The 16,528-nt window shown below is 36.4% G+C and overlaps 1 protein-coding gene across 7 annotated transcripts in view; it reads left to right on the forward strand.

The window, feature by feature from the left end:
* GOLGA4 (golgin A4) overlaps positions 1 to 16,528 on the forward strand; it is a 76,131-nt gene that overhangs the window by 24,766 nt on the left and 34,837 nt on the right. For 6 of the 7 annotated variants that reach the window (XM_075745387.1, XM_075745388.1, XM_075745389.1 and 3 more), the window contains 9 exons: positions 2,006 to 2,071; positions 3,230 to 3,544; positions 5,575 to 5,622; positions 6,052 to 6,108; positions 9,679 to 9,777; positions 10,288 to 10,426; positions 11,894 to 12,081; positions 13,071 to 13,154; positions 14,073 to 14,220. In XM_075745387.1, coding sequence (XP_075601502.1) covers positions 2,006 to 2,071; positions 3,230 to 3,544; positions 5,575 to 5,622; positions 6,052 to 6,108; positions 9,679 to 9,777; positions 10,288 to 10,426; positions 11,894 to 12,081; positions 13,071 to 13,154; positions 14,073 to 14,220 — 1,144 coding nt within the window. Of the gene's footprint in view, positions 1 to 2,005; positions 2,072 to 3,229; positions 3,545 to 5,574; positions 5,623 to 6,051; positions 6,109 to 9,678; positions 9,778 to 10,287; positions 10,427 to 11,893; positions 12,082 to 13,068; positions 13,155 to 14,044; positions 14,221 to 16,528 lie in introns of those variants that run through there. The other variant, XM_075745393.1, reaches the window with a different exon arrangement.

Genomic DNA, 16,528 nt, shown 5'->3' on the forward strand with positions numbered 1-16,528 from the left:
TGCCTCTGGTGGTACTCATTTTATATAAAAGTTTATCAGTGCATCCTTTTTATGATTTATGCCAATAGAAAGTGTAATCCCAAATACAGGTTTTACTTTTTTTTCCACACAGATTGAGTACAAAGATGTCAGCAAAATTAATGGGAAAATTTTAAAAGTGGAGACAGTTTAGATTTGAAATGGCATTCTTAGGGATCTTCATAGATCCTTAAATGGCAGCTTTTTAGGTATCTTCACAGAAAAGAACAGCATCCATGTTTTTCATATTCATAAATACCTTATTAGATTTAATAAATCTCCTTATCTTATGTTTTTAAATAGATCTTAAGTGTTATTAACTTAAACTTATGAATTAGATGTACAAACCATTCCTTTAATTCTTTTTGTGGGTATCAGAATATATGATTTTTGAAAGAAGTGTTTGTAGTTAGTTTGTAATTCTTGGTGAAGTATTTGTCTTCCTCTGTCAGTCCAGTACTAGCACAGTAGATGCTCTGTGAGTTATAAAGCAGAAGATAAATTTTTATTTGGATTACCCTTTTTATCAACTTTCCAGTTAGGAAATGAAAAAGAACAGGTAATGGAGCCGGGAAGAAAACATAGGAGTGCTTTAGTTTAAAACCTGGTAAGAGCTCTTAATCCACTAGGGAATAAATCCACCACAACAGAACAGTGCTCTTGAAGCACAGTGCAGATTTTGTTCAAGCCAGGTGAAATGCAATTTCCAAATCCAAACAGACTTCTTGTATGGCTGGTTATTGCTCATTTCACTTTGTCTGTATCTGGGTGACTGCTCATTTCTCTGGCTTCCTTAACTGTCTGGATTTCTCTTTCTTCTGTGGTATTTTTGTACTTCCTTCATTTTGCTCCACGTCAAACCTTTCTGAAGCTCTTTTACACTGAGTCCTTCCTCTTCTACATTGATGTTTATATATGCTTATCTGCGTATCCACACAGAGTAGAAGCTGTGAGGGTAATCATGTAGCAGATACATGGATGATTATGATTGATATTTTAGTTGTATATACACCTTAGATTTTACAGCTTGCATATAACTATCAGAGTGCATCTTGATCAAAAACTAAAAGTTACACTGCTTTTAGCTGAATTCCTCATACTTTGTTCGATATGTCTCAGTGCTTTTCTTCTATTGGAAAAAAAATTGTCCAAGATGGTTTCTAGCATGTTTTGTTACTTCAGTTTGGCCTGGTTTAAACACCAGAAAATCATCTGGATTTGTACAGGTTAGAAAACACCTGAACACAGGACATAGGAAAAGCAGGATAGACAGCCTAGGAACAGAAATGTCTGACTTCTGTTTAAAACAAAACAAAAACAAAAAACCAACAAACAAAACCACACAAAAAACTCCAATCCAAAACTATTGTTTTCTCTTGTGTTGGTTTTGGAGTTTTTTTGATGGGCTTGTTTGGTGTTTTTCTTTCTTTGGGAGTGCAGAGGTATGCACGTGTGAAGTTTTGCACAAGGTGTTGCTAAATTTTCTTCCTGTGCTGGTTTGGAATCTTAAACAGCTTGTTGCCAGCACTTATTTTTCCAGGTAGTTTACATACATACATACACACACACCCCCATCCCCCCCAAGGTACTTAAGCAGACAGTGTGATTCCACTCTTACTCACGTCAGCTGTAAACACTACTGGTCATCAATTACATTTTTCCTGCTATCATTTTGTCTTTTTGGTGTTTCTTTGATTTGTGCATAAATGTTACATAAATAATCATTATGAATAATTTAATTGGAGATGTCAGCATTTGCAGATGTCTCATACTAATCCATGCACACATAGCTGCTTTGTAGTTCTGTATATTGCAGCAATCTGTTTTGAATTTAACAAACTAGCTTGTTTGCATGAAGACATCTTAATAAACATTCAAAAGAAAGTACTAAAAACACAGGCAAGGAAAAAGCACAGATGCTATTTGTGGGAACCAGTGAATTACAGTCCTTGTCTATTCCTTCTAACAATTGTTTTTCCTCCTGTAGAACTTAACTAAACAACCACTTCCCAGATCCACAGAGAACAACGGAAGTGGAGCAGCTTCCCCGCAGGTATGGGGAGGATGTGGGGGGTTTATTTCCTCATTTACTGCCATGTTGTCTCTGCGTTATGTTGGCTTAAGTGCCCAGTATACATCTTCATGTGGGAGTAGGGATGACAAGTACTAGTCTGTCAGGGTACTAGGGTGTTTTGTTTGTGTATAATCCCATTAGTTGGTATTAAGTGTTGTCACTGATGCGTGGAGCCTTTTTTTTGTAGGGGCAGGTTAGCAGTATCTGACGGCGTGCTGCAGGCTGCCTGTGTCAAGGTGCGCTTGTTGCTCACGGACACAGCCAGCGCAGGATACGCTGAATTAAATTCACTTTCAAAAGTAGAGGGCATATTGCATGGCTAGAAAGCTAATTTCTAGCTGAAGGAAAATAACTGGTAGGCTTAAAAAAAAAAGTTGCTAGTGATAAAGGTGGAGGTCATTCTTTAATATGTCTCAGAAAAAGTTAAGCTTGCTGGAGTGGGGTTAGCAGTGGATCCTAACACGTATGTCCCAGCATTTGATTGTGAGGGCAACATGATGTGGTAATACTTTCAAATCACTTCTGTAGCCCCAGCAGTATGCGGTACCATAGCACAGAACCTTTTGTTTTAGAACAGCACAGGTACTTTAGCTGCATAAATCAATAATTGCATTTTATGTAAAAATCATAAAGCCATTTAAAATAAAAGGACTGTTTAAGACAGCATGGTAGAACTAGCTATTATACAAGGACTTTCACAATAAATTTGTTCTCTTAATCATAGGAGAATATCATTGTGTCTTTGAGATAAATACAGTCTTCTGTTTAATACATCAAGAAGTGAGTCACACTTTTTTTTTACATTTGGGTCAACAATAAGTGCAACTATTAGGTACATATTCTTCACTTTTTTAAAAGGGGTTACACAGAAATACCTTCTTTTAGAAGTTTAAATTGAAGCTGTAGTTTATTGGATTCAATTGCTATCTGAAATTGCCCACATCTGGTATTTGCATGCTTGATTTCTCTGCACAAGGAGATTATTCTTCTAAGGGAGTGGTAGCTATTTGGTGTCATGCATGTGTTAGGCAACAGTTGTTCCTTTGCCCAGGTCAGCTCTCTCAGTTTCCTGGGCTTTAGTGTGTCTGTCTGCCTAAAAGCAGTGCAGAGGTAATTACTTCCTTTGAATTTTTGCAGCCAAACGACACTCAGTCTTTTGCCCAGAGGCTTCAGCTCCGAGTTCCCTCCATGGAGTCTTTGTTTCGAAGCCCAGTAAAAGAGTCCCTGTTCCGGTCTTCTTCTAAGGAGTCCCTGGTACGAACTTCTTCAAGAGACTCATTGAATCGACTGGACTTGGATGCATCTGGTCCCACCTTTGATCCACCTTCTGACATTGAAAGTGAAACAGAAGAGCCTCCAGGAAATATGGACAGCCTCAGCAAAGAGCAGTTGCTGCAGCGGCTGCGCAGAATGGAGCGCAGTTTGGGCAACTATAGGGGAAAATACTCAGAGGTAGGCAATGTTATTACTGACGTACCAGGGCAGAGAGGGGAAAAAGATGAGGCTAACAGATAACTGTAGTAGCAGATAATCTTTTTGTTTTCCTGTTTGGAGCAAACGGATCAATTTACAGCTAACATGGAAGTTAAGTTCTTGTTGTAAGTCTAGTTATTTTTGGCCTAGATAGGCCAATATTTTTCTGGTAATAAATATGGAAATCCTTTTTTTCTCTTGTTTGTAAATAAATTCATGTCATCAGCAATAGAGATTAATTAGTAGTTACTCATAATTAAGCCTATGATGGTTTCTACTAAAAGCCGATAGCAAGGGCTGGAGTTCAGTACAGAGGTGAGCATGGCTTGTACTTGCATCACAGCAAATTTGCTGTTTTTCTGAAACTTGTTCTTGAAGTACACACTGTATATTCCATGTACATGTGATGAGCATGCATTTAGTTTTCAATAAAGAAGTTCTACTCCCCATAATTTCCAGGTATTCCCTGGAAGGAATTCACTGAAGGACTATTTCTTTTGCTATTTTAGTGAAAACCAATCATGTGAGTAGTTTTGCTACTCATTTTTCAAATTGTTGGGAAAAGTAAAGCTTTCCAAGTGGTGGTATTGGATATTTTTTTTTTTAAGTATGAATGTGTTTTGCATTTAAAACTGACTATTTGCATTGTTTTTTACAGTTCTCTAGATGTTTGCTGCCCTCAGATACAAAAATTACTATGCAGGCTTTAGGCTATTACTGTCAAAATCCCTGGAATCTAAAATATGTATATGGCAATTACAGTATTCAGCATATGCCTGAAAAAAACAGTTGTTTTCCATTAATTCAGGAATTGTCTCCCATTATTTTTTCCTTCTCTTCTGGCTAGTATAATAAGATATATTTTCTAAAAGTCTATGTAAATAGTGTTGTCAAAATGAGAATTCTTCAGTTTGTAGGTTTGTTTTGGGATTTTCTTGGTTTTTTTAGTGTAGTCCGGCCAGCATGTCTTAATTTTCTCTATCAAAAAGGCCTGGGTTTGGGGTTTTTTCTGGTTTTGTGAGTTTCTTTAGATCACTTGGAAAAAAATTGTTTTGCTGCAGCTTGGAAGAAAGTAGATTCAGCGTATAATGAGAAAGATAGATAAAACTTTATTTTTCTTGTTTAAAGTAGGATACAAGTAGGATAGCATCTCAAAAAATTTGGTAAGGGAAACCATCCGTACTAGTTCTAGTTTTAAGTGCAAAATAAGTATGACTGAAATTAAAAGTAATTTTGAATTCTGAAAAATCTTAATTTATTTTAAACAAGAATTTTAACTATCTTTTGACTCAGAGATTTCTGGGTTTTGGTGTTTTGGATTTGTTTTCCTTTAATTTTTCAGATAATTTGTAAACGGAACATTCTGGTTCCAAGTGCCGTTATGCTACTTCAGCTTTGGACAGCTTAGGCAATTGTGATCAAATTGTTAATTAAACTAAATTGTGCAGATACTCATTAAGTTCTTTTCTCAGCTTACAATGAGAAATATTGTCCTCTTCCAGTCTTTCTTTGCTGGGTATATGCAAAGCACATGGGAAGAGAGCATTCAGTATTACACAGACTTTTTTGCTACACTTGTAAGTGTATTTTTTTTCTTAATGCATACTCATTGTAAATTTAATTTTAGTTAAGTTCTCTGGGGTGTGTACCCTTACAAATGTACATCCCTGTGGGGTAGCTGTTTGGGATGTAACTTTCTGATACAGCTGGTTTTTTGACTGGCCGTATTGAAGCATGGTTGTTGTTAAAGGTCTTTTTAGTGGAGGGAAAACTGCATGAATGCTGAGTAACCTCATTGTTTGTCACACAGGCTTTATTTTTTTTAACACGTTGCGGATGTTTTATAAATGGAAAAAGGAAACATTGAGGAAAATTTAGGTATGTTTCTGTAAGAAGAGCTTTTTCAAGTGAAGAGTTTGAAAATGCAGATAGTGATACAACTGAGCAAGTTATTTTCATAGCTATAAGCAGATGCAATATCATCATTATACCCAATTTGTGTATTTTAGCTGGTGTCAGCTTATCAAGTTATCCAGCGGGAGAAGAAGAAGCTACAGGTAAGCATTACTTTTTATCTTCTCTTACCTGAATGCTTTTCTGAATCGTAACATGTAGTATGAATACAGATGTAATTTTCAGTGCATTGTGTGTGTGTTTATACAATATGTTGTGCATATATATGCATGTGTGTGTATAACAAGAGACTCTCTTAGCTGGGATTTCTAAGGAAGCCAAGATAATATTGTTTTGTCAAAATAACTGAAGCTGTTGTACTGTATTGTATTTTATTGCATCAGCTGAATTCAGGTGGTAGATTGCCAGGCCACAGTTGGCAGTTTGTGCTAATACTTCCACATCAAGTTTGATTTGAAAGAGAAATACAAATCATTAATTCTTCTGCTGAAATACAATTCTATGAATTTATTTATACTTTATATATAAAGTTACATTTATTACACCTGATGTTTATTCTTCCTTTTTTTAAGGGCATTCTGAGTCAAAGTCAGGATAAAGCACTTCGCAGAATTGGAGAACTGAGAGAGGTAATTTCTTTTATTGATTATTTGCTTTATACCACACATACGTAAGATCTTTCTCTGCCTAACTTTTGATTTTTTGGTTCACTTTACAAAATATATTCTGTTGCACAGCAGGGTTTTTTACCACTTCTTTTCATTGGCTTGTTTCCCTTTCAGCAACTTATTGTCATACTCTAAGACAGAGCAGTTTATCGTACTGCCTGAACTGCTTTTCTTTTCATTGTGAAATAGGTAGAAATGTGTATGGTTCTTACAGTATTGTTGGGCCCAGCAGTAGATGTCCCTGTGCAATTTGTTGCTCTTCTAGTATTGAGAAATACTAATGTTAGGTAAATACAATAGGCACTCTTTAATAAAGATTTTAATGGCTCATCTTGATCTCAATTATAATATTTACAATTTTTAATAGATTTTCAGTATAGTTTAATTTCAATCATAAAATCAGGTAGGTTGTGTTATGATTATTGTCTCCTTAGGATATAGTGAAATTAAAAGGAGAAGTTCTAATGTATTTGGTAATGGTAATAAACACATTGGACATAATTAAAAGACATGTACAAATTATCCGGTAGAGCAAATTAAAAGGGCAAATTCACAAAAGCCACATTGTCAAACCCTGGTGAAGCAGAATGTGAAGGTAGAGCCTTTTTACTGCTCCAGGAGCCAGGGTGGCATCAAGTTCGGAGACAGGTGTGCAAGGGCCTCTCTGTCCATGCTCTTACCTCGCTTGGGAGCTGGGTACCAGCTCACTCAAAGTCACGGGCTTCCTCTGTGGCTGCACTCCTATTTTTGGCATGTGCCGTGCAGAGCAACAGCCCTGGTGTGGAGACTGGAAGAACCATCAGACCATGGCGAGGTCCCACCTTAGCCTGAAAGCAAATTAGCTCCAGGCAGTTGGGCATCTTGCCCTCAGACAGGGGCCTAGGTTGGTCCCTTCAGGGCGAGGGATGGCAACTGAGCGTCAGACGTGCAGGTACCCGAGGCTCATGCTCACCTGCGAGAGACTGTCCCTGTGTGACCAGTCAGGCAGCTAGTCACTTCAAAGGAGGCCACTGGCAAATTGCGAGGGGCTCTTCTTCAGCGATGCAGGGTGTGATCCAGGTGAGCAGGCTGTGAATTGTGTGTGCCACGTGGGTAGCGTTTTGGTTCAGATCCATGCTGCTTCTGCCCCAGTAGCTGAGAACAGCAGGCCAGTACTAGGTGTGCTGTGCTCATCCAAGCCAGAGCCTGCACCTGGGCTGTCGCCCTGTCCTAAGCTAAACTGTCAGCCCATAGGAGGGGAAAATCCACAGCATTACTGACAGAAGTGGCTTGCCAATGTTTTTTTTTTTTTGTTTCCAGTTCACTACAAGGTCAAATGAAAGAAGCTTATTCTATGTTAAGTCTATATCAGCATGCTCCAGTAGGTTTAGTTTTCCAGCTCATTGGTACTTGGTAAAGTTTGGAAGGCATAGATACACCAGAGTTAAGGCTTTTGATTATGAAAAAGGGTTGGATGTGTGTGTACTTTTTCTTCCCACTTCTTCTGTCATAGTCTTTCTGATTCATATATATGTATGTTTTATATATATATATTTCTGATTTGTGTGTGTATATATAAATTTGTATATATATTTGGCATAAAATTTAATTTTATTCTTATAAATCTTGTAGATTTAAAGATTTCTTGAAATCTAACACTGACATTCTTTTTTATTAATTGTAAAACCTCAGAAAGTAGTTTTTTGGTCTTTTGGAAGCCCAAGTGTTATAGCATTAGATAAAATGGATTTAAAAATTACAAATAAAATGGTATGTTTCCATTGTGGAAGCTAAAATGGTACAAAATAGATTCACAGAATGGTAGGGGTTGGAAGGGACCTCTAGAGGTCATCTAGTCCAACCCCCTGATCATTCATTGGTGTAATAATATGTTATCAGAAATTCATTTTAAAAATACTTTTCTTCATCATACAGTCCATTTTCCCCATAAATATGTTGAATCAGTTTCTTCTGAGGGCCATGCAAGAATAAACTAAGTCTCTTTTGAGACCAAGTTGACAGTGTGAAATAGCCCCCTGCCTTTTTGCTTACCTTAGTTTTTTCCTGTTAAGAGTAATTCCTCAACAGCAGTCTTCAAGCAGTCTTCAGTGTTATCCTTCTCAGACAAAGATCAGAAGAGACTTTGCGATCTGAGGAGGACTATTTCTGTGTTGGTTTCAGTAAATCTCTTTGGCACTTGTTCTTGCACTGAGCTGCTTTGCTTTGAAGGAGCTGCTTCTAAAGCTCAGAAGCACGAGGCAGAAGTGTGATCCTGAGGTAATGCAGCGTTAAAAAGTGGATGTAGTTACATGGGACGAGAGAGGAATAGTTTTCCCAGTGATGCCTTCTAGCACAGTCCTGCCTGTGTGTGGCTGGGCAGGCTCAGCTCGCGCAGCTGTGGTTCTCAAAGCTGGTATCAGGCTCAGCCATGGCAGCTAGGATTCACTGTTGGAGGTAAGGGATAAGCAGCAAGAGAGTATAAAAGCAAGATTCGGAGTTGGAGGAAAGCAACGCAGGAAGCATCCATTGCCCTGTGTTTTGTCTCTTTGCTTTTTCATCCTTTCTTTCTCTATCATCCTCTATCTTTGCCTGGCTATCAGAACACATGTTTATGAGTGGCACTTGCTTTTATACAAGCGGTATTTGTAGAATAATGGTCACAGAAGCATTAGTTTACTGGGGTGAATCACTGGGAAGTTATATATGCATGAAGTACATATATTAATAAAAAAAATAAAGTACAAGTTTGGGAAATTATTTACAGTGCATGCATGAAATGTGTATGGTTCTGATTCAATAAGCAGATGTGAATTAATTTAACTATAAATACATTTATTTTCTATTAGAACAATAATTATTTAATGATATTAAAATATTTAAACTTTGAAAGCCTAGGAAGTAAATAAACCTCCCTAAGGCAGTATTTTACAAGATTATGTAGATCCTAATGATGCACTTAAGCAACATCTACAAGTTTCTAAAGGTGTTCAGCCAAATGAATGCAAGTAAGTGGGAAGTAAGGCCACATATTTAAGTTCTTTGGCATTCTCTGGCTTTCTCATTTGACAAGCGTTTGAGAATTAAAAAAGCCAACTTTCTGCTCTTAGAAATGGCATTTGTCATATTAGAATGCTAACATATTGAATGAGCATAAGAGAAATTTACATTTCTACTGTTTATGTTGACTTAATTTAGTGGCTAAAAGAAGAATCTTGTTTACCAAAGTGCAGTCTTTAACTTCCAGGAGAAATGTGTGCATGGAAAATGGTTTTCAGGAGCAGGCTTGAAGTGATCCTTACACAAATTTATTTTTAGGAAGAGAGAATCCTTGGTAATTTTGCATAAAATCTAGACTCTTACTGGTTTAATGCTGATATTATAATGGGATGTTGTGTGGAACTTTATATAGTAAAAGAAATACCCACTTTATGGTTGTATTCTGGGGTTGCAACTGCAAAGAGGTATTTTTAATATTCTATCATAATGTTTTGATAAGCCTTTTAAATTCACATGTCAGTTTTCATTTGAGACACGTTTATTTATGATTCTCAGGAGCTCCAGATGGATCAACAAGCTAAGAAACATCTCCAAGAGGAATTTGATGCTTCCTTAGAAGAAAAGGATCAACTTATCAGTGTCCTGCAAACGCAAGTAAGATACCTTACCCAACAGATGTTCTTTAAAACTGCTCTTCCTACTTTTTTTTTTTTTAAAAATATGTATTTCCTATAATGCATGTCCATATTTTATTATAATTGCTGCAATGTTGTAAAGCTTCTTGAGAACTTATGATTATCTAGAAATTAAGTGCATCTTTGTGGGAGAGGATACCTTTGTAAAATCTCACTCATTAAATATGATTGTTTGATCTGCACTTAAATACCTTTGTAATCAAGAACATAACATTAGCAGATGTCTGAGCTAAAATTGCTTTGGCAAAGTTTGTGTTTTGCTTAATTGGTCTTTGTTTCTCCACTCATAATGGTACTATTTTTGTTAATTGGAAACATAATTCTAATTTTAAAAATACTAAAAAAATTCAGACAGATTTTTGCTTTTTCTGCTTGCTGATACCAATTTTTAACTCTTCCAGTTTTGAATATGAAAACATGATCTACTTAGAATCCTTGGTTGTATTAACAAAAAGAACATTTTGTTCAGGTATCATTGCTGAAACAGAGGTTACAGAATGGTCAGATAAGCACTGAATTGCCTGATCCAAATATCCAATCTGAACCACAAGCTCAAAGTCCAACAGAAGGAATCAGTACAGAAAATACTGTGGAACCAGGAAGCAATGGTAGGTATTGTGGCTTTTTCAAGAGATCTTGAATTTTGGGGAATGAGCCTCCTGCTATTTATGATGGAGTAACAATACTTAGGGCTGAACATGTCATAGTAAGGATATATTTTCTAGGAGACAATTGTTTTGAAAACAGTGTGGCAGCTAGAGGACAGGATAACCCTTCTAAGCTACTAAATTTTCATAAGAATTCAAATCTGATACATCTCGCCTTTGTCAATGATGACAGTATTGTAATTATTGCTTTTGCCAGTACAGTTTGTTACTGTCCCCACTTACCATTATTAAGAGATTCTGCCCCCCATAAGCAAGGACCTATCCCTGGAGTTGAGAGACCAGTTGCCAGTCTATCTCTTTCTTTTTTTCTTTTTCTTTTTTCCTTTGTCTTTCTTTTTTTTCTTCTGTTTTGTTTTCTTTCTTTCTCAGGAAAAACTAAAAGCAAAGATCAATTTTAATATTCAGACTATTGAATAATCTAATTGTTTCTCACATCAGGAGGTTATTTGAGTTATGGGACTCCCAGTATTGTGTATATTTGATTACTGAGCGAGGGACATTATAATGCTGATATGTAATGTATATAATGAAAGTGTAATTCCTTGGTATCTTTCATAAAGGATAGGCTTCTGACAGCGGTGAACACGCATCTTGAAATGATCTTTGTTCAGCATCTGCCATGATTTTTGTATGTTAGGATGATATGAAGGGTTGGTTAGATCAGAGATTTTCTTACCCAGCGTCATGTCTTTTGTAGTGCTTAGTAAGTATCCAGTCCCTGAGAATCAGGGTTCAAGATGTTTCCTGTGCTGGAGTCTGTTTTGGGACAATAGTGTGTAAGACTTACGGTTGCGAACTGAACGTCTGAATTTGTCTGATCCTATTTTCATGCCAAGTGCTCTTACAGCCTCCAGAGCATCAGAGCAGAACACACAGTGAAATACTAGGCAATGTGCTAGCTATACAGAGAGGAGTACAGCTTGGAAAGATGCTAAACGTGGCCTTTATCCTGACGAATGTAGTATTGGCAACCTGGATATATTAGAATTAACATCATACTCAGGCCTGGGAAAGCAGGAATCTGTGTGCTTGGCACTTGAGAAACGTGATTTCATTTGCTTTGTGTTTTTTTTTTCCTGCTTGTGATGATTCTGTTAGTAGCAGCGGGCAGGTTTATAAATCATGATGACTTTTTAATTGCGTAGAAAACCTTGTTGAATAATAGTATGTTTTTGAAGCTTGTATAGTAACTGGGGTTTTGTAAATTAATTTGGGGTAAAAGACTGTATTTACTATTCTGTGTATGTGTGGCATGTTTCTGGCAGATACAGTAGTCACTAGGAAGTTTTGCAGACTTTGCACAACTTTCTTTAGAGACCTGTGAGTTGCCCACAACGTGAATGATGAATGCAGATCTACGTTTTGGAAACAGTGTGCATATGATATTGTTGGTATGTTGTCTTGTAGAGGGTAATGAAGATTCTGTTAAAACATTGGAAACTCTTAATCAGAGGGTGAAGCGCCAGGAGAATTTGCTGCAACGTTGTAAGGAGATGATTCGGTCACATAAGGAGCGCTGTGCCCAGTTAACCAACGAGAAAGAGGCACTTCAAGAACAATTAGAAGAGAGGCTTCAGGAACTGGAGAAAATGAAGGTATAGAAAATGCTCTTTATGGGTAGCTACTAAAACACAGTAAGAACTCCAGTATTTCTAAGATTTATTAATAGGGCAGACCATTAAACAAACTGTCCCTGTATTTTTATTTTTTTTTTTGAGTTAAAGGTGCAAAACCCACCTGGAATGAACACATTGAGCAATTACTCAAAAAGCTGTAAAGAATAACCATCAAAATGGTATCAGAAATAAAGTAGCTGTGGGAAGCTGGGGTGAGGAAAAGACTCTTAGCACAGAAGCCAGGAAGTGAGAAAAGTGGAGCAGAGCTAAACTGTTAAGACATAGTGGAAGAGGCATGAGTTACGTAAATGAACAGAAAGCACAGAAAGGCAGGACAGTAGAGAGCACAATATAGTGAAGGTAACATAAGTGCAGTCCCAAAGCCAAATCAATATTTTGTTCAATTTTCTTTTTAATGCCATTAATGCCAAGTGTGGAATAAAAGTAATGTGGCTGATGGTAATGGAAACATGAAAATATGAGAAGTATAGCTGTACTCAACTTCAGTTCTGGAGATCAGATTCTCTTCTCTGTGTTGGTCTCAGTTTGAAAGAGCTCTGAAAGACTTGAGTATTTTAAGGACCTTTTCCAGAACAAGGCCAGTAATGAGCAATTATGTTTCATTGCTGAGATCCTCTTGTAAACCGATATGCAGGTAATAGAGCAGGTGCCTTAGACACCTTTTTACTGACCATTTTGCTGTAGCAGCTCTGACATCCATGTGAGAACTATGGAGGCTGTAACAAAGCCTCCAGATATCTGAATTAATATGGAAGCCATGAGGCAGCCTAGCACTGGGAGATTTAAAAGTAATTTAAAGCTGCCTGCTTTAATTTCCCTGTTCTGTGCTCTTCCTCCAAGGCATAGTCCAGGGTAAGAGCCAAACTGAAGCTGTTTGTCAGAAGAAGGTATTTTCTTACAGATGGCAGTGCTTTAAACTGTGGTTGGGGTCTTTTTTTTTTTTTTAGGACCTTCACATGGCTGAGAAGACTAAACTGATTACACAGCTGCGTGATGCAAAAAATTTGATTGAGCAGCTAGAACAAGACAAGGTAAACAAAAAACTTTTTTTAAACTTTTGTGTAATTTTTGAAGAAGATTGTTTAGAACTCAGAATATCTGGCTTCTTGGTATTAGAAGCTGTTCTTAGTTGTCTGACGTGGTTTAGTTTATATTTTAATGAGCAAATCATTTAAGGTACCTGAAAATTTTATTGTATAGATACTTTAGGGTATTTGTCTGTTAGGTTATACTTAATACTGCAAGATGATGTTATCTAGGATGGAGCAAGCATGTTGAATACACTCCTCAATGCCAGCTTTAAAAACAAACAAAAAAAAACCCCCCATCAAAAAACCCCCAAATCAACCAACCAAAAAAACCCACCCCAAAACAAAAAAAACAACCAAACCAAACATTAATGAAGATGAGATACTATGTAAATGAATTAAAAAATGATCAATGAAGGAAAAGTAACTGTAACTCCTTAGGAATATGAAGACTTTCTCAGTTTTTTATTCCTTAAAGTTGTTTTTTTTTATCACAGTCTTGGTACTTGGAGTAACTTCTGGTGGTGTAATAAGCAACATCATTAACACTTATTATATGTGCATGTTATCTAAGGAGAAGCACACACACTACAATGCTTTTAGTTTTAATTCGTTTACAGAGTGCATATTTCAAAGAAAAGTATCTCTACCAGAAGGAGAAATTTTTCTGATGGTCCTTAGTTGCTGGAGGAGTTCTTTTCACCACTAGATAAATTTTGGCTACTCTTCAAAATAATTCCTATTCTTACCTCCTTTTTGTTAGCATTTTCTGTTTTCTGACATAGAAAAATACCATGATCTCTGGTCTTGTAGTAATAGACTAAAGTTTATTCCTGACAAGGATGCATCCTGGCTTGAAATTGTTTTAGCTATATGTTTTATTTATTTGCTAGCTTTTTATCACAAGGACCTTTTCCATAGGGCATGGTAATTGCAGAGACAAAGCGACAAATGCATGAGACTTTGGAAATGAAGGAGGAGGAGATAGCCCAACTGCGTGCTCGGATCAAACAAGTAACTACAAAAGGCGAGGAATTAAAAGAACAGAAAGAAAAATCTGAAAGAGCTGGTAAGAAATTCTGGAGATGACTAGCTTTCACATTTAAACGTGAGAAAGCTTCAGCGTGGTCTTCTTGCACTCTTTCATCAGTTGTTGTTTGGAATAGATATTAAGAGATGCTCTCTTTCCTGATGTTCTACATATCACCCCTGCTAGTGCCATTACTAACTTCACTTCTGGTCAGCAGAGCTTAGGGACATTTTTGACTGATTTGTGTCTGTTACCAATTCAACTGGAGTTAGGAAGGAAACTGCTGAAGGCAGCTGTACTTTCCTGTTTGCAGGAGAATGATAGAGTTTTCCACTGGTATAACTTCAGGAGGAAAACTTGTAACTATCTATAAATTATCAATATAATGCCATCAGTATTTTACATAGAAAACATAGCAGTGAGTGTATAAGAGTTTGGGAAGAAGTAGAAACAAGAGGATGTATTACAACCACAATAAGCATTTTATTTCAATAATCAAGGTGGAAGCATTTCCTTTTAGTGAAACAGCAGTAAGGATTCCATTCACTTCAGGCTTGGAACCTAGCAGTTATGTAACTATTACATGTAGTTTGCTTTTGATGGAAATTAGGTAACATTTATTAGGTGTGCTTGCAGTTCCCCTTTTATTTGAAACTAAGTTAAAAGGTCAATCCACCCCACCTTTGTTTTTTAAACAGTGAAATTGTTTTGCACTATATCTATCAAAATTCTTTTAGAAGAATTTAGTTTGCTCTCACAGGCATCTAAAGGAGTTCACACTTTTGGCAAAAGCTCAAGTGTGGTTAGTTTGCATAAAGCATTATGCATATTTTCTTTCTCTAAAAAGCTACGAGAAGTTCAAACAATACAGTTCATAGCAGTTTATTTTAAATCTATGTAGATTTAGTTCAGAACTTTCAATTTGAAACACTAGTTTGGGTAGATCGTTCTGCTGTGATACGGAAAAGCAGCTTGAACATCCATCTTGTGAAAGTAGGAAACATTTTGATTAGGTGCCTACCCTTTCAGGTTGTATGTGTTTCTTTAGCTCTGGAAATTCATATTTCAGAAGTCAGTCCTGCTAAAGTTGGATTTTGTTCAGTTCTTGGAGACTAGGAAGCTTTTCTTCATGATGAAAAAAAAACAAACTGAAGAATATTTTAATACTTCTGTAGATACAAAGTTATTGTCATAGTTGTTTGAAACACAGCATTTTTTTTTTTTAAAGCAGTAGAAACCTCTTAATTATGAACTAATATCTACATGCTCTGGTTAATACAGTAGTTTCCTCAGGTTTGTGTAGCCAGAAGCTGAAAATGGGTTAGATATGATGCTCTGGATACCTGGAAAACAAGTAATTTAACTTATGAATAATGTGTTGAGTACACTGCACTCCTCTAGAGAGAGATTTGTGTGTTAAAAATGCTCTCTTTTAAATAAAATTTTAAAGTACTTCTGGTAACTTTTATGGTGCATAAGCATCCACTTTACTTTTGAGTACATTTATTTTTGTACTCTGTTAAGCATGCTTATATAAATGTTGGAAACCTTGGAAAATTACTTAATACTGCCTCTAAGAGAGGCAAAATTGTAAGATGACCTTTGTTAGGTTCTCTTATTACTTCCTTGGCTCTATGCATTTCACAAATGTTGTGACGTACAGTGGAAGTGTAGTTCAATACAGTTGAACTAAATTGTTCAGACATTTGAGAAAACCACCATCAATGTTGGGAGAGCCTGAAATTACTTCTAGATCACAATCTTTGAGTTGTACCAGTTTTAAGAATTTGGCGGTTTCATGTTTTGAGGTCAACATGTTTAAAGTTCTGTTTCTTGGATTGTTAATGTGGGATTACTTTAAATTCTAGACTTCTCTTTTTCTATATCATGATTTAGTGAAGCATTGACTTCATGGAATATTGTATTTGTAGAAATACTAATTTCATTTATGTTATGGCAAAATAAGGATAAGCATAATGCACTCACACTTGGAATTTACTTTCATAGTGCTACATTATAGGCTAAAAAGTGGTATATTTTTCCACTTAATGTTTTTAACTTGGCTAGAGTTACGTGTCTGGCTTTTTTCTTTGTAATTCAGTGACTATAGTGAAATGCTCTAGTGTTTGATTTAATGTTAATGCATTTTTGTGTACTGAAATAGTGAAAAGATATGTATGCTTATTTTGTGCGTGTTGTGTAAACTGTAACTTGGTCTCCCCAGTTGAAGTTCATTTTTTTTTTGTAGTTAGAGGTACATTATGTTGAAATCTCACAGAGCATCTTGTTTTTGTGCATCCACACATGCCAATAAGTGAATCATGGTGCCTTTCCCAAGCCTTGTATG

The sequence above is a fragment of the Balearica regulorum genome, chromosome 2, assembly GCF_011004875.1.
Source record: "Balearica regulorum gibbericeps isolate bBalReg1 chromosome 2, bBalReg1.pri, whole genome shotgun sequence".
NCBI classification, from domain to species: domain Eukaryota; kingdom Metazoa; phylum Chordata; class Aves; order Gruiformes; family Gruidae; genus Balearica; species Balearica regulorum.